The sequence below is a fragment of the Platalea leucorodia genome, assembly GCF_965183815.1.
Source record: "Platalea leucorodia genome assembly, chromosome: 2".
Taxonomy (NCBI): Eukaryota; Metazoa; Chordata; class Aves; order Pelecaniformes; family Threskiornithidae; genus Platalea; species Platalea leucorodia.
In genome coordinates this window covers 130,377,117-130,404,717 of record NC_138824.1, presented here as the reverse complement: position 1 = coordinate 130,404,717, position 27,601 = coordinate 130,377,117, and the positions used below count along the sequence as shown (strand labels likewise).

General features: G+C 42.0%; 1 protein-coding gene across 1 annotated transcript; it reads left to right on the top strand.

The window, feature by feature from the left end:
- Window positions 1-18: 18 nt before the first annotated feature.
- On the top strand, window positions 19-27,601 carry LOC309602378 (rap1 GTPase-activating protein 1-like; the record flags this gene model as incomplete). The annotated part of the gene is made up of 17 exons (XM_082335904.1): window positions 19-36; window positions 5,261-5,308; window positions 6,454-6,492; window positions 6,606-6,797; window positions 14,563-14,666; window positions 16,138-16,216; window positions 16,507-16,560; window positions 16,651-16,734; window positions 16,976-17,076; window positions 17,721-17,850; window positions 18,105-18,260; window positions 20,961-21,032; window positions 21,212-21,298; window positions 21,957-22,091; window positions 23,680-23,826; window positions 25,041-25,144; window positions 27,481-27,601. The coding sequence occupies 17 exons, from the start codon at window positions 19-21 to the stop codon at window positions 27,599-27,601; spliced, it is 1,671 nt and encodes a 556-aa protein (XP_082192030.1).

The window sequence follows — 27,601 nt, the reverse complement described above, 5'->3', positions numbered from 1 at the left end:
ACTGCGGACTTGTTTGAGATGATTGAAAAAATGCAGGTAAGGAGGAGGTATTCTGTCAAACTTTGGGATCTCTTGATTTTTCACAGCCAAACAAATGATCAGCTGCTATTTGTCTTGTCACTTTGCTCCCGATACCCTTTAATTTGGGCTTGCAGAATATTTAGCTCTTCTAGACCCAAACTCCTATACCTACTCTTAAATGGAGTTTCAAAAGCGTTTTCCTGGGTTCATTCTTCCAGCCAGCATGATGGAAGGAATAGGCACAAATTATTATAATTCTGTCTGTTCTTTGCAGAAGTGTGATTCTGAGAGAAAAATCAAAGTTGCATTAAGGTATCTCTGGCATCTTCTTCAAGAAACTATGCTGGGTAGCAGCTGCTAATGACAGGTGATTAATGGGATGTTAACATAACTGCATTTAGCAAGGTCAAACAGTTTAATAAATAACTACTGTAGGCCCCGTCTTTAACTTGCACAAGAAAGAAGGACTCTGGCTTACTTCTCTTACGGAAATACATGCATTTAGTTGCATATATTACCTGATAACATTAAAATAGAGTAAAAGGGAAAAAACCAACCCTGCCTTACCAAATGAAGAGATAGTAATATTATGTTATATATGTTATATATCTAACAACAAAATCTTTAAATTTTTCAGATGATCTGTTCTCAGAGCATCCTTACAGACTACTAATATTTTCTCTGAGGGGGTACACCTTCTTTAAAATGCTGTGGTTAATTTGACCCAATGTAACATGGCACATAACGCCTGCCTTTTATTATGTGCAGGAATTAAACTTTTAAGAAACAATTAACTTCTTTTCTGGAATTTGGGTGATCAAATTATCGATATGAGGAAAATGCAAGACTTTGGTGGGACTATAAAGGTGAGGAGCTGGAAGAACTAGCAGAAGTCCTTTGCTGGAAGACTGTGTTGCTTAGGATTCTCCGTGTTTCACAGCTATGAAAACTCTGTCTCTCGCAGGATTTGGACCTCTTTAGTTAGAGATCTAACAGAGGGGGGTGATGAGAATTTCCAATATATGCAGACCACCTAATTTTGCATCTATATTGGTTTCTTAGGTGCCCATTGTTAAGGCTGTATAATGGTGTTTTTTTTTTAATTTAGCTTGTTTTGTCACCTAACTTGCACGAGGAGAATTAATGTATTAATTAATTATGACAGCAATTTTTTGAAAGAAGGGAAGAGAGGTGTTTTCCAAAAGGACACCCCCCAATATTTCTTTTTCTTATTTGTTGTGATCTTTCTTTATATGTTTACTAATTCTTTATTTATTCTTTTGTTTTGTTTGGTTTTTTCTTTCCCTTTCCTTCCATTTGACTCTGGCTATCCATTAGATTTATTGAATTATTCTTGAAAATTAAATCTGGGATTTTGATTAGCAGTCCAGCGAGTAAAAACCAAAATAGGAGACTTGGACATTTCTCCTGTAAAATTACAACAACAAAGCCACAGGTAGAATCAGTTTTTGAGTACTTTAACGCTCGGATTGGAGTATAATTGTTTGACTGAAAATTAACATAGCCATTTCACATTATGAGTGATGAATTAACAGGTAAAGTTGTGCTCTCTTTTTAAACTGAAACCTGTCCCCGAGATCTGGGAATGAAATTTGCCTTTTATTTATTTTTTTTTTTTTCCTCTTTTAAATCTTAATAATAATTACTTGAAGTAAATGGGCTGCTGGCCACATTGTTCTATGCATACAGATGTAGTGAAGTCACAGTAAATACTTTGTTAAGGTCACTTAGAAATACATTGTTCCTTGATTGCTCTGCAGCACAAGCAGTTGAAAAGCAAGCAAATCTTTCATCCAATAAACCCAGATGTTTTAGGTCTTCACATACTTGCTTAACCAACCCCTTTTTGCTTCTATGCTTTTGTCTTTTACAGCGTGATGTTCACTACCTCTATTCCGCATTTGTACAGTTTCAACACATCCTTCAGTCTTATTTTCTCACAACTACCTTAATGGTTTTTTTTTCCTGTCTCCCCTTTTATATCCAAGTTGTCTGTTTTGAACTAGTCCCCTCAAGGCACCGCTCTTTCCCCATAGAAAACGTGTTACCGTAGCGTTGTTACGCCATGTTGGACCCAACTGTGGGTTGGATGGCTTTTACCTCTGTCCTCCGTTCTTTCATCCTGCTCAGGCCAGGTGTTTCCCCTGTACAAGACCCTGGGAATATCAGACTCCCAGACCGATGCTGTCTCCGGTAAGCTACCCAGGGAGACAGGGAGGGAAAGTCTTTCCTTAAAGGCAGTGCTGCAAGCCAAACTGGACCAAACCAGAAGGGTGTCTCCACAGGTGGCTGAGACCGCTATAGTTTATGCCTCTCCCTTTTGAGGAATGACAGTGATCATCAACCAGTTGTTCTGCCCATGCTTTGACACGTCAACAACTTATGCTGGAAGTTCCTTGAGGTCCTGGTTACCCTCTAAAATAAAGCTTTGGACTATATGGCCCAGGGCTGCATTAGGTCTTTGCCAGTACCTTAAGCTTCACTCTAGAGGAGAGGTTGGTAGATTTAAGCCTACACCTTCCGCTCCCAGGCTACCGGGAGGTCCTTCAACAGTGCAGAGTCAAGGAATGTGCTGGCACATTCCTCTGCTCTCCGTAGAGGCTCCGATACAAACAGCAGCTCCTTTACAGCAGCCCAGGAAATTTTCCCTTAGGCCTCTCTGAGATACTGGTCTTCTACCAGGACCTCCTTTGAAACTGGAAAGTCTTTGCAGTTATCAGATCTGTCAAAAATGCCAAGGAAAGGAGAGAGATCTTACAAAATTGCAGTTTCCCAACCTCCATTTCTGTGTGCAGAAATCCCCTGGTGCATAGCAAGTTTGTCCTGGTACTTTCCACAGTTTGTTCCACAAGGCTGGGGCTGCTCTGTACCTGCATGTCTCTCCTGTCTCAATCCTATTTTGATAGAGCATAGGACTTTCTTGCCCCAAACAACTGTTCCCAAGACCCCAGTTTCCAAACCTAGCCTTCCTCATGGGCCCCAACGCACTAGGTTGACAAGTGAAACTTCAGATCACATCAACAAAACATCCATTTGCGCTTATATTTCATGCACTCCACTCTCTCAGCTTTATGACTTCCCCAAATGAAAAAGGGTTGGTACTACCTCTGCAAAAGGTAAAGATCACTTGTCAGTTCTGTCTCAGTTTCACAACCTACCATGTCCTGGTAATTTGTTGTTCATTTTGTCAGTGCTGCCTACTGATGTTGCAATTCGAAACGGATCTTCCGACGTTTTCCTATGAAGAATGGTTCTAAGCTGGTATTTGTTCAGGCTCCTCTGTTGAAAATACAAATGAAAAAACCCAATTTTTTAGGGGGGTAATTCTATCTAAGCTCAGCTTTTATAGTTTGATCCTGTGTCACCCTGTAGACATTTTCATAGAATCATAGAATCGTCAAGGTTGGAAAAGACCCTTAAGAACATTGAGTCCAACTGTTTTGGCAAGCTTCTTTCTCCTAATATAGTTAAGGAAAATATTTTTTTTGCTGTTATATTATCTGCAGATTGCTCCTCACTTGCTTTACTGAGTTTCTATATTTAACCAACTAAAATCTGTTGTTATTGCTATTTTTTGTGTTTGAACACCACTTCACACTTATGAAGAATGTCCTCATGCATCTACTACTAGTCTCCTTGCCCTGGACTTTAGCCATACTGGTTTACTTCTGGTGTTTCTAAGAGTTTTTTGAAGGTGTTATGCATTTGTTGTGAGCTCAAGATCTGGCTCCTCGTCATTTCATGAAGGTTTAGCTTTTTTATGGCTCATTTTTAGGTTCTTTCAATAAGCTTTCTTATTTTTCTATGACCTTGTTTTTATGTGTAATGGATGGCTTTTTTTTTTCTTTTTTTTTTTTTTTTTTTCCTTTTGTTGCTCCTGCAGGGAGCATCCTGATCATTATTAATCCTCAATCTAATGTTGCTATTGCCCAATGTTAATGTTGTTACTATACTAGAATTTTTTTCACCCTATATGACTGGAGCATTGGCCCCAAACTTTTGCTCTTGAGCCTCTTACATCTCCCCTGTAGAGCTCCACTCAGACGTACATATTTCTACCAGAGGCTAGTTTACAAGCTAGTTCCACTGTAGGATACTTGCATAGACATAGCTGTTATAAATCAGATCCTGCGTATTTTCAGAACAAAGTCAAGAGCTGCTTATCCTGTCTGGAATCCCTGCTTAGCCGCTCCATTAGGCAGGCACTGATGGTGTATAAAAATGTAGTCTCAGCATCATGTTCTGGTATGAGGGTTACAAGCTTTAGGTGGCAGTAGTTGAATACTTGGGTATAAGAGAAAGCTACAGCTTAAATCCTGGTCTTCAGCTTCCAATCTGACAATGCCAATTTTGCCTCTTCTCTCTGTATCGATGCCCACTTGGACTATGGCCATCATTTCATGGGAGCATGTTGGCCCCCATATCTTTTTGGCTTCTTTTGTTCCGGGCCTCTGCTCAGTCCTTGCTGGGGCTGTCCTCACTAAAATTCAGGAAGAAACTAGGCATCCAGTAGGCTTTTGCCCTGCCATTCCAACCCACCTCCAAGTAATGGTGCCTAGGAAAGCAGATGTGCAGGGCTTTGCTATGTGGCTCCTTGCTGCCTGCGGGAGTCTGTTGCGCTGGTCAGATGCATGGATGGAGAGCAGCTCTGATTTTCTGTCTTACCTCTAGGAGACAGATTTGTTCCCTTATGTGGATGGAAGCAAGGCACATAACCTGCTTAAAAGTCTTCTTGCCTAGCCCTAATCCTCAAACCAAGTGTTTGTCACTTCTCTTAACCCTACTCTGAGGTTCTCAATCCTGTGCCTGACAGCATCGTCAAGGGAGAGGGAAGAGTAGAACAGGGATGAGTGGTCTGAAATACTGTTCTTTTGTGTTCTGTCTTTACCTCTTCCTTTTTTTTATTGCTTGGGATAGGAAGTAAGCTAGAAGATGTTAGAGAATTAAATAAGAAAATCACTTTGGGAGATTGCTTTTGATTTCTGCCACCTTTCTGCTTTTGAAGAGTTGTAAGGTGGGGGGGCTTTTCAGTTTTAATGCCAAACTAAGGGACTGGCCAAGTTCTAGCTTTACTCCTTCTGTTTATTCCAAACTTGCATAAAATAGAAGATTGCAGAGAGAGACAAAATATGCATATTGGGGATATGGAGAAGGACACAGAGGGTAAGTGAAACAGGCATGCTAAACCATAGGATTCATTGTGACTTTCTGTTTCCAGGGGAGTCGCCTGGACGAACAAAGATGTTCCCTTCCAGCTCCTCTCAAGGTCAGGCCAAGTTGTTGTTGCCTCCTAAGTTGCTGAGAATGGCAGATAATAACTGATGTGGCTTGCAGTGTATTTTCATCTTGGAGTGAACAGGGAGCCTACTAACAGCCTAAGATATGCTTGTCTCTTTTTTTTTTGTTTGTTTGGTTGGTTTTTTTTAAGCTGCTGTACAAGAGGGTGAAACTGTGTGGCTGAAACGGAATCAATACTTCCCTTTTACAAATTTAAGTGGTTCCAATAAGTGTTTAATATTATTAACGATCTTAGTTTCAACTAAATAATTTCTTAAATTTTATTAAGAACTAGAATAATGTTTATGAAATGGCATTGTATTATTTCAGTAGTCTGCTTGGGGACTCACAGATGCTGCTAGAAAGCTGGTCTGTTTCCCTCAATGTTGGGCCAATGAGATTCCCATCTTTAAATTCTCAACTCTTCCTCTCCATTCTTTCAGTCTCAGCTCAGGCACAGTAACCTTAAAATCAACCTTGACCTTGAATTCAGTCTTGGAATGACCTTAAAAAAAAACCCCAAAAACCCAAAAAAAACCCCAAAAAACCCAAACAACAAAACAAACCACATAGAGAATTGATATAGCTCAATTCTGACAGAGATAGTGCTCTTTGTGGTGATGGAAGGGGCATCCAACTGGCATAAAGTGGCTCAGGTAGTCCTCCTATTCTTGCAGCCATGCCTCAGCACTGCTCAGTTGTATACCACAGATCTAGCTACGGAGATGACACAACTTTGATCTAGCTGTAAATACAGTACTATTTCTAACATCCCTACTGTCATCTCTGTCTGCAGCTGTCTTAACACTGGGTGGAAGGAAAGGAGGGAGGCTCTCGCTCCTAACCTCATCCAGTTTGCCTATAGTTTGACTGCCTCCTCATTTTGCTTGCCTGTATTCTGTGTAGTTTCAAGGAGGAAGGTGGGTGAAATCTGACTCCTAAATTTATTGTTCTCAAAGTTCTATATTATAATGCTGAGACCTGGGAAATGGAGTCTAACCTTAAATCCTAAAATAAAACTCTGAAGATGGGTTAGGGCAGAGTGGAAGCTGAGGGCACAGCTTGCGCCACCGTAAGGGCATGACACTTTAAACAATGTCACACATTTTTGCTAATGGTCTCTTCTGATTTCAGACGGAAGAGGAGTATATTCCTTACCCCAGCATCCATGAGGTGAGTTAGTACTGCTTTCCTCTGTTTTCCCTTGGACTTCATTGGCCTTTCAGCTTATTGGCCTTTCAGCTTATTGGCCTTTCAGCTTTCACGTTCCGTGTCCTTCTGAATAGGTATTACAGAAGGGGTGGCCATATCCTCTCATTATCTTACCCCAGTTTGGAGGCTACTGGATTGAAGGGACCAGCCACAACCTCTCCAGCTTGAGTCCAACTCTGTCTGACGTACCCTTTCCCTGGAGTGGTAAAGCGAAACTGGAGAGTGACCCTACAGCCAAGCTGTACCGCAAACATTTTCTAGGGAAGGTAAGGGTGATCTTCAGAGCCTTCTCTGCCCACTGAGCCTCAAGGCTGAAATGTATCTTGGGCTTTTTCTGACAGACTTAGAAATAACTGCACAGCCACTCCATTTCAATTCCTCATGATGCATTGAACGAATGTAAATGAGGTACATACTACCGTATGGCTGGTAGTGTGTTAGGTTGGTCCTGTCCCCTTGTGATGTGTGCATCATCCTGTGCATTCACAGAAGAGAAAGGTTTGCACAGGAAATGCTTATATTTGGTTAAGAAACTCTTTTGAGGCTCCTGGACAGATACCAACCTTGGGATGACAAGGGGAAAAAAGTGTAATAATATTGGAAATGGAGATGGTATTATTTTTAGAGGGGACTTCAGCACTGACAGTGCAAGCCCCTCAGTAGTAAGAAAAATCGTCCATTTTCCTCGCTGTAAATAAGCAGCAAGTATGGTCACCACAGAATGTGTATGAAGACACTGGACAATGTATTTTATAGTTGTTTGATTTAAGTAGGTTTGGTGCTAAGTGTTGCCTGACTTTAAAAATTTCAGTCTGACAGATAGGGAGACAGAGCTTGTCCTCATTAAGTGTATTTTTGTTGGCTGGCCATGGAGGTCCATCTGGGTTGGCCTGTTTAGGGAACTGATTGATTCCCAGGCTGAATCTCAGGATGGTATTAACCATCAAGAACAAGTGAGAACAAACCCATAATCTTTTATGAGATTCCGGTCATGGCATAAGGAGATAAGGAAGCCTGACAGGTATAGTCACTCTGCATCTTATTCATAGAATCATAGAATCATAGAATCGTTAAGGTTGGAAAAGACCCTTAAGATCATCAAGTCCAACCGTTAACCTCTCACTGCCAAGTCCACCACTAAACCGTGTCCTCGAGCACCACATCTACACATCTTTTAAATATCTCCAGGGATGGAGACTCAGCCCCCTTCCCTGGGCAGCCTGTTCCAATGCTTGACCGCCCTTTCAGTGAAGAAGTTTTTCCTAATATCCAACCTAAACCTGCCCTGGCGCAGCTTGAGGCCGTTTCCTCTTGTCCTATCGCTTGTTACTGGGGAGAAGAGACCGATCCCCACCTCGCTACAGCCTCCTTTCAGGCAGTTGTAGAGAGCAATAAGGTCTCCCCTCAGCCTCCTCTTCTCCAGGCTAAACACCCCCAGCTCCCTCAGTCGCGCCTTGTAAGACTTGTGCTCTAGACCCTTCACCAACTTCATTGCCCTTCTCTTGACACACCCGTGGTCTCCCTCTGCAACTGCTTAATAAGTTCAAAACCAGGAAGAGGTGGAGTTTTGGGCCGTGCTTGGGACCTGTTCTAGGGTAGCTGGACTTGTCTGAATGATCTTGTGTAGTACGCAACACTAGAAACCGATATTAATATAGTTTATACGTAAAGTACCCTTCCTGGAGGCTTCCTCTCTAGACTGACAGATCTGCTGTGCAATCTGCTAATGGACATTTAACCTGTGACATTCTGGAAGTCTTCAGTATGCCAACTGTAATTATTTTGCTGTCATGGTAAATTTAGGGTTGTGCTTGAAGGTTTCCAGAGCTGGCTGGGATGAGCGGCAAATTGGGATATGATTTTTTTCAGTCCGATTGTAGGATTCACTGCTGACCTGATATCACAGAATCACAGAATGGTTGAGGTTGGTAGGGACCTCTGGAGCTCATCTTGTCGATACCCCTGCTCAAGCAGGGCCCTATCATCATTTTTCCTTCCAAGTGAGATCCAGGAATTCCCATACCATCGGACTATTCATTTGCAAGTGCCCAACCATCAGCTGTGCAGTAGTTCAGAAAAACTCCTCTCACCTATATTCTTGCTTTTTACAGTGTCCAGTGTTTTATTCTTTGTCTTAATTGACATGAATGTGTGTCTATATTCCATTAAACGTTTTTGAGCAAGCCAGTGTCAGAAAAGAGCAAGGTGAACAGGACTCTTGTCACAGAAAACTCTACCCATGGGTAGAAAACTTTACCGATGGCTTAAAGGCTTAAGTGAGGAGAGAGCTCAGAGCTTTTCCACAAGGAGAGTATTTCTTCAGTTCGAAGACACCAGAGATTTTGATGCTGTGTGGATTGGGCCCTTTTCTTACTGATAACGTGGGAAGGTTATTTCAGAAAGGTAAAGAAAGGTCTCTTGCATGCTTTGAATAAGCACGAACAATTCTTAGCTGAAGAAGAGTCCATAAGCATCAGGTGATGGGAGAGGCTTAGCCAGTGGTTTAGGGAATAGCCTTTAAGCAAGGTGGGAGATTAGGGTATGTGTGGTATTACAAACTTAAAATGCATGTCTGTGTTGTGGTTGTGCATACGCTGGATCACTCAAACTCGGACAATTCTTTTGACGCCTTTTGCAGAACACCTTGTAGCAGATCCTATAAAACAGCCACAAAGAAAAGTGCTAGGACATACAAGCAATAGCTCAGTTCCTTTTCTTTGTTTCATGGTTTATATTTTATATGATGATTACACAGTAAGATTCATTTTGCCTCTAGGAAGAAGGCTGTAAAACCTTATGTCTTATACTGTGGGAATTATTAAATGTCTATGTTGTTTTTCAAGACTGTAATAAAGAGAAGTAGCCTGAAGCCAGGAAGGATTTAATAAAGGTATACATTGGAAATGTCAGTCAAAGAATCTCAGGGTGCAGTTTCAGAAGCACTTGAAGCTGGCAGTGCTGATGAGAGAAGCTTTCTTGCCATACATTCATATGTGGGCATGTATTCCTCCATTATGCTGCTTAAAGTATTGTTGCTGCAGTGCTGTGAACCGTTGGGGAACTGACCCAGTGGAGTCCTCTCAGCGGAAAGAACGATGTCTGAAGTTATTAGCGTGAAATTCTAGCTTAACCTAGGGCAAAGAGGTGGAAACTATTTGAAGCAGTCAAAGGACATTTTTATTATTAGCTATAATTGTAATGATCTCTTTTGTTATTTTAAAGTCTCTCTAATTTTGTTTCATTACTACAAGTCTACGATTTTAGTAAACATGTTCTCTGACTTGCTGAGACCGCAGGTCTTCTCATAGTCAGGATCATTTTTCTCTGGTATGCAAGTACATGTGTTTTGAAGCTTGTTACGGTTTTCCTGTCATGATAAGCTGGCATCAGCCCAAGATTATTTGTTTGTTTGTTTGTTTTTTTAGTTTTCTCCAAGCAGAGATGCAGGGAGGGCCTGCAAGGAGACAAACTTATCAGGTATTATTTCAGTACCAGCTCAGCCTTAGTGGTTCTGTGTTCTGCAGTTGCCAACAATGGCAGTAGCTTCTAGGTCCTTGTTGTCATCTGACTGGCAAACACCACCTTACAGTTTTACGAAAAGAAGGCTTGCTGGACTAATCATGCTGCCTACTCAGTACTGTAAGTTTTTTAAGTTATCTATCACTGTTGATAGGCTCGGTTGTTCAGGTATCATTATCTTCCTGTAGGTCATCACATGGTCATTTGGCCACCAAAGCTGCTTTTCTTTCTTCTTCAGGGATGAAATCATCCCAGTATTTTACCAGGTGACCAGAGGTTGCCAAGTTTTTTCACAGTTAATTGGTTTTTTTATTTTCAGTTGTCTTGAAGGAAGAGAATGGGCTAATGAACCCATTTTGAATCCGGTAAAGATCTTGTAGTGTTCCCTGGCTTCCTATGCTCCTGTTGATAAAAGAACTGACGAAACATGCCAGGTCCCATGGGGAAGACATCTTTTGTCTGGTTTGTTCATCTTTGGTGCAATTGCTACTGAGTAGTGAAAAATAATTCTATTTCATCAAAAAGAACCCAAGCGGCTAAGAACATGGCAGATTTCTTACTAGCTTTATAACTTCTCAGGCAAATTGTCAGCACTCCTGGTGTATTCTGTTAGTCTTTTCCCTTGGTCCCATGGAAGATACTTAATTGCTTTTACAGAGATCCATTTGAAATCCAGAACTTCCTTTCAGACTGCCTTAAATGTTACAGAAACTGCTTCTATGGCTGAACAAATTTGTACCTACACATAGGTCATCTCAGCACCAGGATATCTTGTCACTGCTGAGCTGCAATCTTCAGTATTAACCATAAAGCCTTTTGACAGTTCATCTCTAACTTCAGGAGAGCTAATGATAAATGCTGTTGTATGTTGAAGGACTCTCAGTCTGCCTTCTGTTGCCTGTGTGTTTTTACAGCGAAAGAAAATCACAGAGGAAAAAAAGTCATAGCAAGGAAAGTATAGTTTTGTTCATACATATGATTACTCAGATGTCAGTTTAAAACCCAGGCTTACATTCAGGATCAAGCTAGGCAGCCAGAGTAGCTTTGACAAAAATTCAGTTATTTTAAGACCTCCGCTAATTCTGGTGCCTGTTCCCCTGTGAAGACTGCACCCCTTTGCGCAGCTCTGCCCGGTTATGCTGGCTGCAGAGCTGGTAGCCCAGTCTCCAAAGCAGCTGAGATCCCAATGTGTCAGACCTGCTGGGGTCTGGCTTAGAAGTCTCATCAAAAGGCATTCTGTTTTCTGGTCTTTGCAGCTCAGTGTTACTTTTGGCTGCAGCTAACCTCAGGCTTTGGCTCCTATTCCTTTGTTCTGCCTTCTAGACCTGACTTTTGTTGGCATTGTGCCATCTTTTTCCTTAACAGCCTGTCATGGGCATCCACCCTAGCATATGACTTTTGGTTTATGGACTGCTTTGATTCTAGACTTCAACTGACCATTGAGCATGCTCTTGTTTTGCTCCTTGAATCTGTCTGTTCCTCAGCTGCTCTGTCTTTCTGCCCTTGGTCAAAATGACTACTGCACCCGATTCTTGTTCACATCCCCAAAATCTATTAGTATCCTGAAAGTCATGGTCAGGAGAAACTGTTCTCTCAGCCTTTGTGGCTTCCTTTGATTTCAGCTTTTCTTCCTATGTATAAATAAGTTCAGTCACTACTACTGACCTGTGTGACATCATACTGAACTTCTGAGATTTGAGGACTGCAGCTAGAGGTACATTATTCTGTTTGCCTGTTTGCTGCTCTTTTCTTATACCTTATCTTTTTCAGGACCCACTCATTCGGTCTGCTTCAGCAGAAGGTAGATTATGCTAGCACCAGAAGCCCTGAAACTTTTTCCCTGTAAGTCAGTAGCAGGGCAGTTCTGGGTGTTGTTTTTTTTTCTGTCTCAGAGAGCAAGTGAGGACAATGATATCTCTAACACTTAAAGAAGTTCAATAGCTTCATCTTCTCATCCAGGTTCAGCGTAGTGACTGTAGTCTTAGTTATTCCTTTTTTTTTCAAAGAGGGGATTGGGTTATGTCTGACTTCAAGATGCCTACGTCCACATAGATATCAGAGTATTTCACTAGATGTATCTTTATTTCACAGTGAGTCAGAACTATGACAAATACAAAAAATTGTTTAGATTTTTTCCACGGCAAAAGGCAACCTCACCAGTGTGTTGAGAGAGGTTGCAATCCACCAGAGACAGAACAGACTTTCTGTAATTTCTAGGCAAAAGGCTGAGGAAGGAACTCCCAGATTAGCAACTCTTTTTGATCAAATTGCACACTTTGCTCCCATTGACTCCTTATTAATTAACTGTGTCTGGAGTATTCCTCTCACAGAACACATTCCAAATTGCACAAGTTCTGACTGTACAACTGGACGCTTAACTTGCTGTCCCAGTGCATAACACTTTTGTGTCATGCACAAGGATGCATTTATACGGTGCTTCCCGTGATGCTCCCTCCAAGTCTTGCAATCCTGGTTACTGACTTCATGCTCCCTGGCCGTCTTCTCAGGTTGCAAGTCTTTGATTTGAGATGACTGCTCTTCTGGTGGTAGAACAGCCCGTTTGTTATTTTCCAGGGAATGGTGTTTTATCTCTCTCCTCCATTTAATTTGACCATGACAAATGCTGCATTTAGGCTGAGGAGATCATTTCTACAACCAAACAGCATAAAACCGCTGGTGTACATTGGAACAGAATCTGTACACGCTAAAATATATGCAGAGTACTTTGATTATACCTTTCAAGTAAGTTGGCGATGGGCAACAGTATCATTAGAAAATATATCAACAAACAAGACAGCAGTTGGTACATCTTCTCTGTGAAACAATTGACAAGGGGAATTTGAGAATCAAGCTCTCCATTAAAGTGTGTGCATTTTATCTCCTGGGAGCATCTGACTTCTCAGCAAGTGGACAGAGCTGCTTTTTCCTACAGAACCATGGGTGGGGAATCCAGCTGGATATCTCGAGGTACATCAACTGGGATTTGGGAAATCCCAGGATTTGTCTACAAAAGATACCAAAAGAAAGCCTTGATTTTTTTCTTTTTTTTTTTTTTTTTTTTTTTTCCCTGTTGCCTGAACTGTTCTGCACTGAAGATCTCTGTGGACACGTTCCTGATGTTCCTGATTCCACCATCAGCAGATTGCTGTATGACTTTCTTCTGATTCTCATGGTCCCAAGGCATAAGGAGGCACTGATAATTCTGCCTGCTATAGGGTAGCTGAGACAATTTTGGTTTTGGGATTCTTCATTTTGTTTTATTTTGGTTTATTTATTACTATTTTGCTTTGCTGAGAAGGAGTCTTACCCCAACTTCCATCATTGCTAGCTCAGAAGTACCATACTAATCTCGCTATATTCTCCTGGGTTGGAAGCTAAATACTGGAATGCACTACTGCCCCTTTCAACAGAAGTTCTCATTAGCAGCAAGAGATTAAGATATTAATCTAATCAAATCTAATCCAAAGAGAATCGGATCCCCTGCCTGACATTCTCATTGGTCTCTCTCTCCTGGTTATACCTCAAACGCTATGATTTTGGACTGTTTGCTGAAAGCTTGAGTTCAGTCTCAACTCTTTGTTTGGTCAGAGTTTATGTAGCAGCCAGCTCCAAAAACTGGCCATAAAGTGGTTTTCCACTAGGAAGATGGGAGCGATCTGAGCATTTCTGGATGATTCCACCTATGTAGCATTCTCATTGTGCTAGAGGTTTCTGTTCACATCCCTTGTCAAAAGGCTTTAACCTTTTGAGGTTAGAGGTTATATATATCAATATATATGTTATATATATAAAATATATATCAATATATAAAATATATGTTGATATACCCAAGGCATTGGAACATGGCTGTATACCCAGGAGAAATGTATGGCCACAGCCACTTCTATATAGTGCCTGTGAAAATGTTTGCATTATGGTTCATTGTTTGACTGAGTGACTCTCTCTGTTCGAGGCACACTCCACTAAAGCTCAAGCAGTGTTACTGGCGCTGCTGGGAACAGTCTTCATCTGCAAAGTAGTTACCTGGAGCTCTGACTGCATCCTCCCTGAGATGTGTGTGCTCCTAGAGACCAACCATTTGGTATAATGATCCTGCCATTACTGTTTGTATAGAAAATTCCCATGACCACATCCAGTTGAATGTGCTGGAGTCCACTACTTTGTCATGCAGACTCTGAACAGATACGACAAAAGTCGTGAAAGATATGAATTTATTTACAAGAAACTCGATTTCTTCAAAATGTGTTGCTGAATGTTCTCATCCTATTCCTTCTCAGGAGCCCTTCTGATGATGGATAGCTGAGGAGGAACTGAACAGACAGTGGATGAACTTTGACTCATGCATTGATCACCAAGGGGGCTGGGAGACAGCATATGCATGTCTTCAAGCATGCCGTTGCTAGTTAAAGAAAAAAAGTAGCTAATCTTGAGTGACAGGTTGTATGCAAAAAATCTGGTAAACTTCTCTGCGAAGCCTCTTGGCAATAATGCATTTTGGCTTTCTGTTTTCAGGAGCACCAGAACTTTTACTCCAGTGACATGTCCTTGGGCTACCTGGTACTTTCTGTGAAGTATGAACAGATCGAGAAACAGGAAAATCTTCGCCTGTTGCTGAGGTAACAGTGCCTGTTGTTGAAGTGTATGTTACTGTGCTGTGTCTCTCCTCTTACCTTGAGCTTCCTCTGCACAGATATGGGTGTGAATCTCGTCTTTCTCCTGGAGAGGACTGCAAAGGAACCTTTGAGCCTTCTTGCCTTCCCCTCCGAGTTTCTCTCAGCAGTTTCCTTCAGGAAGGAACTGTTTTTTGCAGGCACATCTTTATAGTTTCTGTGTGAAAAACGTCTGTTCTTCCCTCAAAAAGAAAGGTTTTCTGTTTATTCTGTTTACTTAGAGACATGTGAGTACTTTCTAGGAGAATATGGATTCCCCAGTGGAGGGCAGCCTAGCCCAGGCCTGTACTTGGACTTTGTACTTGAGACTAAGGCTCCCTTGAAGGTGAGCTAGAACATTCCTTAGCTTCCCAGGGCAGCCTACAAAGTGCCATAACCTTTAGGGCTTCCACAGAGAGCCATTACTCAGAGAGAGCTGCTGAATGAACTAGAGGAAGAAGAGAGATGGATCTTACATAGGTGAGAAGCATGCTGCAGAAAAGCTTTTTACCACAGTGTGTGCTGGGTGCAGTTCCAGTAGGCAATATGCTACTGCGAGCAACTGAGGTACAGTTGCTGCTGACAAGGACTGATCCAGGACTGAGGGAAAATACTGCTTGTGTAGGAGTCAGGTAGAAGAGAATCGCTGATGGGTTTCCTCCATCATAAGCGGAGAACACTTCAGAGTGCCAGGCGGAGCAATAATCTAGGGGGGAAAAAAGAAAGAGCTTATCTGTGAGCTGTGCCAGGGAACGTTTATATGAGCCCAGAAACCTTCCTACATGGAAGAGACAGGTGAAGAAAAAAGGGTAGTAATTTCCCTATTAAGATATTGTATTATATGCAGCACCATTTGCTCAATAGCTTGTTTATAATGGTTTGAAGAGGACTTAACAGCCCAGTATTTCTTCTCCCCTAGAAAGACATCTCTCCTTTAATATATATAGAGAGAGAAAGGAAGCTTTTCTCCATCAGCTTTCTGGAACAATGCTACACCGGTTCCTATCTCTTATACTTTGCATAGATCTGCTTTCCTAGGTTGCCTCTAACAGACCTTTTAACAGTCTTTCAAACCCTCATTGTATGATCTTATGAATCTATTATAATACTGTGTCCATGAATTGTATTTCAACATTTAGATTTCTGTGAAATAAAATGGCGGAGGGGGGAATAGCAGAATATTTCTTCAAGCAAGAAGGAGCAAGAGACTAAGCATCCCTGTTTTGTCTTCCTCTGCTCCCCACAACAAGTGATGAGCAACGAGAAGTGTAAATACCTCCCTTTTCCAGTGATTTTATGCACCAGGCTTAAAATTAATCCTCTGGAATTAACTGCTTTAAGGATAATCTGAAGGAATGGCTACTCTTTCTTTAAAGAGCCAGTGTTGCTTATGTCTCCCTTCAGCTTTTGCTCTAATGCCTTTTTTGGTTTGTGTCAGGACTAGGACTGGCACCAAACATGACCTGATCCCCATTTCCTGTCTGAATGAGTTTCCCAACGCTGTCCAGATGGCGAAGGTGAGATTCGTGCTTGCCTGTTTGCTCTTACAGCCTCATTCTTCAAGTTATTTTCACCTCTGTCCTCCCGTTTCCTTCTTTCCTACTATTCCCCAATAGTACTGTCATCTACTTCCCTTCTACACTTCCATTTAGCTTCTCTTCTTTCTTTTCTAATTTTACCTCAGAATTTTTGCCTGAAGGGACTCGTGTCAGATAATTATAAAGAGTGCCTACACTCTCATGCCTGCAGCAAGCTATGGCACATGATAATCACACTTCTGTTTCCCTCTCTCTCTCTCACTCGGCAGCTACTGTGTGAGGATGTGAATGTTGAACGCTTCTTTCCTGTCCTCTACCCCAAGGTATAATGTTCTGATATGTCTGTATGTCCCTTTTCCATCAAGGTCTGGCTAATGACATCCAATTGATAACTTGTGTTTTCATTACCTCAGGCTTCGCAGCTTATTGTTGCATTTGATGAACATGTCATAAGCAATAACTTCAAATTTGGGGTCATCTACCAGAAACCTGGCCAGGTAAGCTCCCTCAGATCCCACAATACTTGAAGCAAAACACAAAGAGTCAGTTCTCAGCTTAAATGTAATAACAAGGTCTGTACTATCCTGTGAAAAATACAGATGCCATAAAGTTGATTGATGCCCTAAGTTGATTGATTTGTTTGTGCAGGTCCTCAAAGTTGGTTGAACTGTGTATAGAAATTACTGCTTGTTCTTTGTATTGCTTGTGCTCCTTATGGCTTCTCCCTTCCTTTTGAAGACGACCGAAGAAGAAGTCTTCAGTAACACAGAAGAGAGTCTGGGTTTCCTGGAGTTCCTGGATTTCCTTGGTGACAAGATTCAGCTGCAGGATTTCCGTGGGTGCGTACCCAGCGCTGTTGGAAAGCCAGATTGAGTTAGGGAATACCGCGTGTTCAGAGGCTGCAACTCTGTTAGAGCCCTCCTTTCAGAAAAGTGCTGTGTCCTCTGAATCCCAGTGCAGGTGGAGAAGCTCAGAATGCTTTTGTCAACCATCCTGTCTGGGAACCAGCTGGAGCTTAGGTGTCTGCTGGTATTTTCATTTAAAGGTCTCCTGGTATCTCAATCTGACCCACAGTATCAGTAAAGAATAATTTTATTTGACTGTGGGAATGCAAGTTTGTTTCACAATGGTAGGGGTCAGTATTGTTTTAGTCTCTCTCTGTGGGGCAGCCTGTCCTTTCTCTAGTTCTAAAATATGGATTGTGTTTCTCAGAAGAATGCCAGAGAAAGTAGCTCCTTTGAGGATCCCTGGTTTTTAGCTTCATAGCTTTTAGCAAGCAAGCATGTTCATCAGCAGAAACATCGTGCAGCTTCAGTCAGTGCGTTTGTTTTGGGAAGATTTCGTGTCCCACTATTGCTAATTTCTTAAAAATCACCTTTGATAATATCGATGTACCAAGCTACTGTTACTGATATCTTCTTTCTTCTTTCCACTTTCTTGTCTCTGTCCTGCCTGCCTGATGGCGTGGTATGGATTTGCTCAGGTTCCGGGGAGGCTTGGATGTCACTAGAGGTCAAACAGGCACTGAGTCAGTCTACACAAATTTCCGGGGCAAGGAGATCATGTTTCATGTGTCTACAAAGCTGCCCTTCACAGAGGGAGATTCCCAGCAGGTACTGGAAGGAGAACTAAGGAATCCAACAGTGCGGCTAAGAGGGGAGGGGTATGTGATAAAAGGCTAATTAGAGGGGAGAGTGCCTAATTAGGTAATGTTGGGAGTTATGGCTGGAGTAATGGTGAAAGTAGTGATGAGGGGTTTGGTTGGACAGATGGGTTGGAGATGCTAGACAGCCTGGTGTTTGAGGCCTCATCATACTGTTCTACTCTTTTTCACCTGCTTTCTCGCGTTATTTTTTTTCCTCTCCAGCTTCAGCGGAAGCGTCACATTGGGAACGACATTGTAGCCATCATCTTCCAGGATGAAAGCACGCCTTTTGTCCCTGATATGATTGCTTCTAATTTCCTACACGCCTATGTGGTAGTTCAGCTCACTCACGGCACCGCTGGGGACACTCTCTACAAGGTAAACAGAGCCAATAGATTCCCCTGTACTGATTTACTGATATTGATCCCTGAAGTGGAAACCAAGCCTTTGGGAGAGGTACAGGTTCAGCCAGCTGTCATCCTAGCAGCTTTGCTTGCTCCGTTAGTAAACTTGATCAATGTTTTCAGTGAAAGGCAATAATTAGATCTATTACCAGTAAACCTAGAAATCCAGTAGCTGCCACCAGCTCTCCTTCCTCTTCACCCGCTCTTCGATCTCTGACCAGGAGTCTCCGTCCTGCTATGTTGTTCTCTCTTCTACAGGTTTGCGGAGTCCTCTCTGTTTGGTGTGATTGCTACTTTTTAGCAATCTGTGTTCATGTTTGTTGAGTATTCAGATTTCATAAAGATATTGATAAGCTGGACAGGGCTAGGAGGTGAGGCTGAGAATGACTGAAATTCTGGAACACAAGTATTTTACTGAAAGGGGTCCAGGACTGCTTACTGCCTCTACCTAGCAAATAGAAGGTTAAAGAATAATTTGATCCATTTGTTGAGTACCTACACGGGAAACTAGAATGTGCTTGTGTGTTTTTCAAAGTAGCTGATGAATTTCTGAAGCTTAAAGCCTGGGAATTGAAGCAGGACGAATTCAGATAAAAAGTCTTTGTTTACATCAAAAAGCACAACAAGCAAGTGATGCCATTTGGGGAGATGTCTTGCTTGCATTGTAGAAGTCAGGTAAAATGGATTCACCTGACTGACAGCCATGTCTGCATTGCTCATGCTGCAGAGCACAGCGCTGAGAGCTTGCACTGCCTGAGGCTGCAGGTCAGGTACAGGTGGTTGGCCTAATCTATGGAATCCGAACCAGCTACATCTGCTTTGGGGGATCCCAGGACTGATGCCCATCTGGCAGGGAAGCGCTACCTGTTAGGGCCCTCCAGTTGAAAGAAGCCTTGCTAGAACACGAATTCCCTATCTGCAGCCTTTGGACGCAGCTCTTTCTCTGTCACATGACTCCCTATGGATGCCTATATAACTTTACGTTCAACTTTCAGTCCTGCTGAGAGAGCAGAAAATATATAGAAGCTTGCATTCTGTGATGGATTTTCCATTGTAGAAACATTTTAATCAAAGCGCTATGTCTCATATTATGTAGGAATTCTGATTTGGTGATGATGAGTCCTTATGCCTTGGAGGTCTACAAGAACACCAAGAATATCAAAATTAGGACAGGATCCCCATCTCCTCTCCCACCAAAGAGGGTGCTCGGGGTGGAACAACCACTTTCCACTGTTCCCTATGCTATGGGCAGCCAGGTCTGTAGTGACACGATGGCCTCATGTTGATCAGGGGCATGGGGTTCCAGTTCTCCTCTCGCTCTTCTGTTTTGTAGGGCACAGAAATTCACTGGGCTTTTTTTAATGACAAGAGAAAGAGCTGGGGAAGCTTGCTATTTGTCTTGTCTCTTCCTACTATTGTTTTCATCTTTGCCTGTCTGCAGTGGCGTTGTTTTTGTCAGTGTAATAAGGTTGCCTGTATCATTTCATGAAAAAGAAATAGTACCAGTCAGGATCCTAGAGCCAATGTTTTCTGTAAAGGCTTTGCCAAAGAGATTTTAACTTATTCTGCCTTGAGAGCATTCTAGTACCGAAGAGACTGCAGTTTGGGAAGATTTTTTTTCCATTCATTGTTCCATTTACTTAAGCTTTAGTGCCTAGTGGTTAATTTGGAATATTAAGGGAATTTATTTCTTTGAATCAATTTTTGCAATCAGAAAACTAAAAAGGCAAAGCAGGACTTCAACTGGTAGATATCTGTTGGGAGGGAGAGGGAGGCCTTGCAATTAGGGGAGCTGGCCTACAGTCTGAGAAATCTGAATTAAATGGAGGGCCCCTTTCCTTCCTCCTCTCATTAAGCTCATGCCTCTCAGTGACATTTACACTGGAGTGTTATTTTGAGGCAGTTGCTGTTAAGTTGTTCTGACGTTGTTCCCTGTTGTGTGAAATGGCAAATAATGGTATTGTTCCATCTCAGACATGACGAAAAAAATAACTGTGAAATATTCTTAAATGCTATATGTATCTGGTAAGATAGCTGCATGTAATTATAGGTAAGTGCTGTGAAGAGCCGAGTGACAGTGTGTAAAAACTGGACTGCGTTACAGTTACTTTTTTTGGCATTGGTGTGTCAGGTAGGAGCATGTTTAAAAAAAAAAAAAAGCATGGATTTCTTTATCTCTTACTGGGAAAGTGCTTTTGTATGCTTACCACATGTGACTGGGAGAGGTGGTGTCACCGAGATACTCCCCTCAGTGTGCAGTGTATCTCCACTGAGGATTCTCTTTCAAAAATACAGGTCAGTACAACCATATTGACAAAGGTTCTTCTAGTGGAGGTAAATCTTGCAGGCTGAGTAGAAGCACCTTATTTTGTTGTTTTAAATACATCGGTTATTATTAAAAATATTTATTAAAAATATTTTTTAAAAAAGCAATCTGTTCAGTTGGGTTTTGTTGCTCTTACTGTGTGGACATCTAGCTGGCTGAATTTCAGGGAGATAAATCAGCGCCTCTTTTCACTGAGTACAGAAACAGATGGGTACACGGGACAGCATGTTAGCTCTCTTTTGGATATGTAAATGATTCAGGAGGATCAGATGTATCATAATAGTTTGAAGGCTTTGATAGTCTCACTTGTGTTATGAGACTTATTTTTTTCCCCTTATATTGTTTCAGGTTTCAGTCACAGCCCGAGATGATGTCCCCTTCTTTGGACCCCCTCTGCCAAATCCAGCCATATTTAGAAAGGTTTGTTTCTCTGGTCCCGTGTTAGATGGCAGGGGGATACGGTACATACCCTTGTGTCTGCGTCAGTATTGTCAGTCTGGCTAGATGACTTTGGAGGTCTAAAGAGTAGTAAGGCAGAGCTTTTCTCATGTGATGTTTTTATTACTGTTTTCATCTCTAGTCTTCATCTTGTCTTGTAGAGTGCAGAGTTTCGTGAATTCCTCCTGGTCAAGCTCATCAATGCTGAGTACAGCTGCTATCGAGCGGAGAAATTTGCTAAATTAGAGGTGGGTCTATAACCTGTTCCTTCCATTAAAAATTATAAAACTATATTACTGCCAGATTAAGAAAATACAGTATTATTTTTTACTTTCTTCTGCTTCTAATTTTATGTTGCTTAAAAAAGGAAGATAAAATGTGATTATACTGAGCTATGTGATGCTTCCTTTGTATTTCACAGCAGGCATGATAGAATATGAACACATACGTTCTAATGTAAAGATCTAATAATCCTCAAGTAAGAATGGGGATACAATGCATACATTTTGCTGGAGGAAATTCTGCATTAGCTGAAACTCAGTATTGTGCTACAGGATGCGTACCGATATCACTGATTTTGGTTCAAGGTACCAAAATTCTGTTCCAGACTCTGCTGCTTGCCTGATCTAGGAAAAACTGCCCCCAATCCATGCCTCTGTACCTTCACCTGTAAAAAAGCACTGATGTCCTTTATGACTTGCTTTAGAAAGAGTTTAAAAGGGCTGGGTATTACTGTAATATATTCCATAACTATACAGTTAAAACACTTCATACTGTTTAAATTAATTTTCTTTTTTTTTTTTTTTCTTTAAGGAGGATGTGAAACATTGCAAAAACAGGGGGAAAAAAATTAAATTCCCTCCACTCCCAATAATAGCTTTGTCTTCCTTCCCAATGTTGATGCAGGAAAGAACCCGGAGCGCCCTCTTGGAGAGCCTTTTTGAGGAGCTGCAGCTGCGCAGCCGCAGTATGATGGGATTGCCCATAGGGGAGGATGACAAGATAGAGAACGGCAGCGGGGGCTTCCTCGAGAATTTCAAGGTGAGCCATAGTGGATCGATTCCTTACCCAGTTGCTCACGCTTTTCTCAAGCTCCTTGAGAAAATACTCCTCCAAGGAGTATTGACCCTGCTGATCAGCTGTGCTTAGGGTGAGACAGAAAAAAAAGTCTTTCCCTCCAGCAGCCTTTCTTTAGAGCATCTTCAACTGTGCTTTACCGTATCTCTCAAGAAAAGACATTTTTCCCCTTCCTATTCTCCTTTCTACAGAGCTACAGTGTGGTTCAGGGTAGAATTCCATACTGTCCCTGAGAAGTCAAACTCTTTAGGCTTCATGCTGGTGTCAGATAGGCTTTCACTCCATGACTTACAGAAAAAGGAGAGAGTGTTTGCAAGAGGAATTTTAATAACTAGTAGCAAGCAGCTTTCAGTTCCTACAGCAGATCTCTTCCAGTTCCTTTTCATTATAACCGAAAGAGTTGCAAGAGCCACTGCAAGAGAGTTTCTAACATATCTGTGAGTGTACTGTCTAGAAAAACTGTGATGCTTTACTTACTTACCCTCTAAAAGCCAGAGTTAATTTACCTTTGTTCAGTGTAGATGATAATTTTTTTCTTTATTTTTTTTTTTTAATAACTCAGGATCAGGTGACAGAACTTACTTTCAAAAGTGATCAAGATAATATGAGAAAGCAAAGGTTTTGTACAAACAGGCAAACTGAGTTTTGAATTGATTATGTAGAGAGAATCTTATATCACTTTCCTATCTAATTCCCCTTTCCCACTTCTGTGGGGAGTGCCTCACCCATTCTTTTGTATTATAAGTTACCTGTCTGGACAGAGAGGCATGTTATAAATAGCATTTCTTCAGATGATCTCCACCTGCTCTGTATGATGGGCTGGTTAGAGTTGTTCAGGGCTATGCAACTAACCCATTCACACACAGGTTTAGTAGCTATATGCGTAGCTTTGGTCAGAGCTGGGATGCTTTGGTGAGGTGTATTTTTACGTACAATCAGTCTACCCCGCCTTTGCTGCTAACCAGGAATTTCATACCCATCCATCTCTTACACTAGTTATCCCAAAGTGTCCTTTCCTGACTTCTAGCAGATGCTGTGATTTGCACGTCGTGTACACAGATGACCTTTGGAAAAGGCTGGAAAAGGCTGAGTAAACTCAGAAAAAGGCTTTTTCAAATGCTGCAGATTTTGATATGGCTGCTTTCCCCTTGGAACCAGCACTCAAGTTCATGCGAGATTGAACTTTACAGTCTTGAACAGGAGTTTGATTTCGTGTTTTGTAGCCTGTACTGGGTAGGACTGTTCCAGATTATGCTGTCTTATCCAGTATGCTGGGATACTGGTAGGGAATCTCTATTTACTGCAAGAGGACAAGGGGAGGAAAGTAGAGAATGTAATTGGTTCTTCCCTGGCAGTGAGCTCCATGAAATGGCTAGGACTAAAAATGGGTAATATCTAAGATGCTGCCTCCTAGGAGTTAGGATTTCTGTGGTTCTGGTGTTGGTCTGTCACAACTTTCCACCCAATCTGTGGTGCTTTTTGTGCTGCCCTACCGTGTGCATGTCTATATGTGTATCTGTGTTTGTCTGTTTCCCTGCCTCCCTTCTGTCAGCGGGTGATCAGAGGCCGCAGCCAGAGCCTGGATACCATGGGGATATCCATGAGAAAGCAGCAGCCAGCCACCCTGCCCAGCCGCCCAACTACAGCTGGCCTTGCCCTCAGCCAGAGTGTCGCCGAGGGCCCTAAGGCCATTGCTGCGGTAAGGTATTTGGGTGGGCTGTAAGAAGAAACCTGGCCTACCTTTGTGACCCACCCATGCATTTTATTTCTCTTCCCCTATTAGTTTGTCCTCTTGTCCTTCTGTGAATCTCTTTTTGTTGAATCATCCCATTTCACAAGCGGTGACAGCATGTGTTGCAGCCTAGTTTGTCTGTGCCCCAGTTCATCTGTACACTAGAGCAGAGATAGATGGCTGATGTAGAATCATGTTTGGCTTTCTTCTCCCGGTCTGCATCGATCTCTGCTATCCTGGATTAGATCCTGTACGCTGCCATACCTTAAAAAAATGCATGCACTGTGGGTTGACCAGAATGGTACTGTATTGTCACATGGCACGAGCTGAGAACATAAGGACACTAGATCTGTTTTCTTCAATTTCACCAATCAGATTCTTTTCTGTAATATAAACAGGTGCACAATATTTATCGAAGGTGTGCTGCTTTGCTGTAAATAGAACCTGCATGTTGAGAACAAAGAGCAGAATTAAAGTTTGGGGTGAGAAAAAAAGAGTGAATATTTCTAGTCACTATTAAAGCCTTTCTTATACGATAGGGATACTAAACATACGTGATCAGTGTGAGCATAATAAATCCATGACAAATGGATTTTTCCAGAAAAGGATCCAAGTTTCTGATATTGGAAATATGGTTACCTTGGCCAAAGTGCATCCAGCTGATTGTGGTCTCTGCCCTAGTGATGTCAATACAGGCAAAGTACAAAAAACCGTCTCTGAGTAAGCCGAGAAGGTGCCTTTCAGTGTAGAAATTTCTTGGTGACAGTTTACTCAGTTGTATGCATTCTTTATGTCAGCACAACAGAGACTTGAGTTTGCTGCCTCCTCTCCTTTAACTTCTTGTCTTCTCTACCTTTCTGATTCTGCCTCTCCTCTCATCATATGGGGATACCTCCCTTCCTGAGCTGCTTTTTCCGTATACTGGCTGTGTATCTTGTTCTGCCTTTGTTTCTATATCTCTGTCTCTTTCTCATGCCACCTCTGTAAGCCCTAGCTTCTCTTTCTCACTGACAGAAAGTGCTCCTTCTTGCATCGGTGGAGCTGGGCCACGCTATTGTATTGCAGAGTAAAGGAGAGGATCTGGATCCACATCGCAAACTCCCTCTCCCGTGCTTCCAGTTCTCCCGTTTTTCCTGTCTTGTTCCCCTCCCTCCTTTCTGTCACGCTTTCCTTTTTTCTAGTCTTTTGCCTTGCCTGGTAGGAGCCCATCACGTACTCGAGCCAGCCGCTTCCATGGGCGACGGAGTAGTGCCATTGGCATTGAGAACATACAGGAGGAAAAGAGGTATGAGCCGTGGGAATAGAGAAAAAAACAGGAGGAGATGAGAAAAGGGAGATAGAAAGGCACATGTAAGGACAGGAAGGAAGTCAACAGGAATGAGAACTGAAATGGAAATGGTTGGAATGGGAAGAAAAGCCTGATTATCAGCTAACGGAGAAATGGACAAATGACAGAAACAAAATAAAAAAGGACATTTGGAAATAGGGAGAATCGATATTTGAGGAAGGAGGGAGGAGATGGGTGGAGGAACATGGTAAGATCACTCTTAAACGTTGTGCAGTATGATCCACGACTCTTGGTTCTCCTGTTCTGTCTTCGCCACTTTGAGATAAGAGTCAGATGAAAAGCTTTTACTTGGGAAGGGGGAATTGGGTGCTTTCTCCCTTGTTTGTTTGTTTTCATGTTTAAAAGTTCAAATAGACAGAACTCCTGAGATCTTAAAGGTTTTTTTTTAAAAAAAGCTTTAAGTCAGAATGACTAGCATTTAAGTTAGATGGTCTGAGAAATAATTAAGGGGTAGCACACAGGCTTAAGGAGTGATTTGGCATATTTGATGGAATTATAACCATTCGAAAGTTGTCTACTGGTCACGAGAGATTATTTAGTTAAATCAATAAATTTGTAAGATTGTACAGAGTCTCGAAAGTCACATGAGTGCTTTGCATCTAATATACAGTTTTCCCAGTTGCAAGAATTCCAGGGAACAGCTTAAAGACTCAGTGTAAAAGGGGAAAAGCCATCTTTAATGTGGAAACTAGTGATTTCACAACAGGAAGAATTACTACGTTTTCCCTTCTTTCCAGTTATTCTCTTAGACCTTTCCTTAATGAGGTGCCCATGACCTAATCTGAATAAAAATAGTATAGAACTTTCTTTGAGAAAAATAAAATCTTCTGAGACAGCTTCCCTGTAACAGTCTAAGCCAACACAGTAGCCACAGCTCCTCACTACTTTAGATCGTTTTGTACCTTATGCAGCAGTGGCCCTCAGTCCATTACTTTGTGTACAACATCCTTCACTATCCCCTTAAAAGGTCTGTAAAAGTTTTCTACAACAAGGAAAAACCCTGAATTTATTTTCTTTTCTTTTCTGCTCTTTGCTAGGAGGGAATTGGTAAGCTATTGCGTTTGTTTAGCTTTCCTTTTGCTTGTTTGTAGTCTTAGATACGAGGAAGAGTGAGCCTTATCTTGTGTTTTGTGAAAGACTTTTTGGGTGATTCTTGAAGGTACAGTTTCACTAGCAACTGGTCTGTTCTAACAGTTCATTGCTACTGAAAAGCAGATATCGTACTTTCCCTCTCTCAGTGTCTCCTTCAACTACCCGGTCCTGTCCCATTCCTTGCGATGGCTCAGATGCTTAGTGGACCCTTCGTGGAACTGATTCAGCCCGTTAATCTAACAGAAGAAGTATCAACTTTCTTTCGTTGGATTAATTGTCTGCCAGGTTCTGCCATGACCTGGCTCATGGAGAAGTCTGATGGGTACCAGGACTGATGGAAAGTACGCTCAGCAAGAGCGGAGGAGGCTGGAGCGGGCTCTCTCTGGCAACAGTGAGCTCAACACGTCATGTGTGACTTCACCCTGAAGCTGTAGTTTAATGATCTGCAGGCTTTGATGAGAGAGCTGACCCAGTCCGTCCCGCTTGTTCATGTGTCAGAGAAGTTTCAGAGTTGTTTTAGTTTCAGGATCGTTTTTTGTCAGGATGACTTCCAGTCTCACAAGCAGTTGTATCAGCCCAAGTGAGGGCGTGAGGAACTGTGATGTGAGGAGTACAGGTAGAATCAACTGACCAAGAGAGCAGAGGAGGAACTTTGTGAACTCCATCACTGAAGCCACAAAAAAACCCCAACAAAACCCTGAGTTTTCCAATCCTTAATTAAACATAACCCACTTTTCAGCTACTCACACAGACAGCTTTCTTCAGAAGTATCTTGACAAATACTAGTAGCAATAAAACGGTTGTAACCATCCTGAAACGGGAATTTGCTGAATCCTTTTTCTTTACGCAATAAATATATAAGCTCTCTAATCAATCCTAAAGCTTCTTACGACGAATGAAATGGGGAGAGTAGAAGAAAAAGTTGAAGAACTAAAGGAGAATACTGAAATTAGTTTAGGCTTTTATATCAATTCAAAAGGAGCTTAAAGTTGGCCATTTCTGATATATTGCCCTCAACAGGTCACATCTAAGGAGTGTGCTTTTTTCAACACAACTGCATTTGCTTCCCTTTCATGTGTATACCAGAGATCCAGCTTTGTATTGTGGCTGGTAAGGAGGTGTTAGAATAGGTAGTGGTTAACTCTGGCCCTGGGGTATAGCTGGTTTCTCTTTTGTCCCAGCAGAGACACTGCAGAGAGGATACAGAAGGTGCTGGACAGTCCAGGAACTTTCTTTGACCTGAAGTCTGATGGATCATCCAGTCCCAGCTCCCCAGAGTTCCCCAGCAGGAAGAGCAAGTGA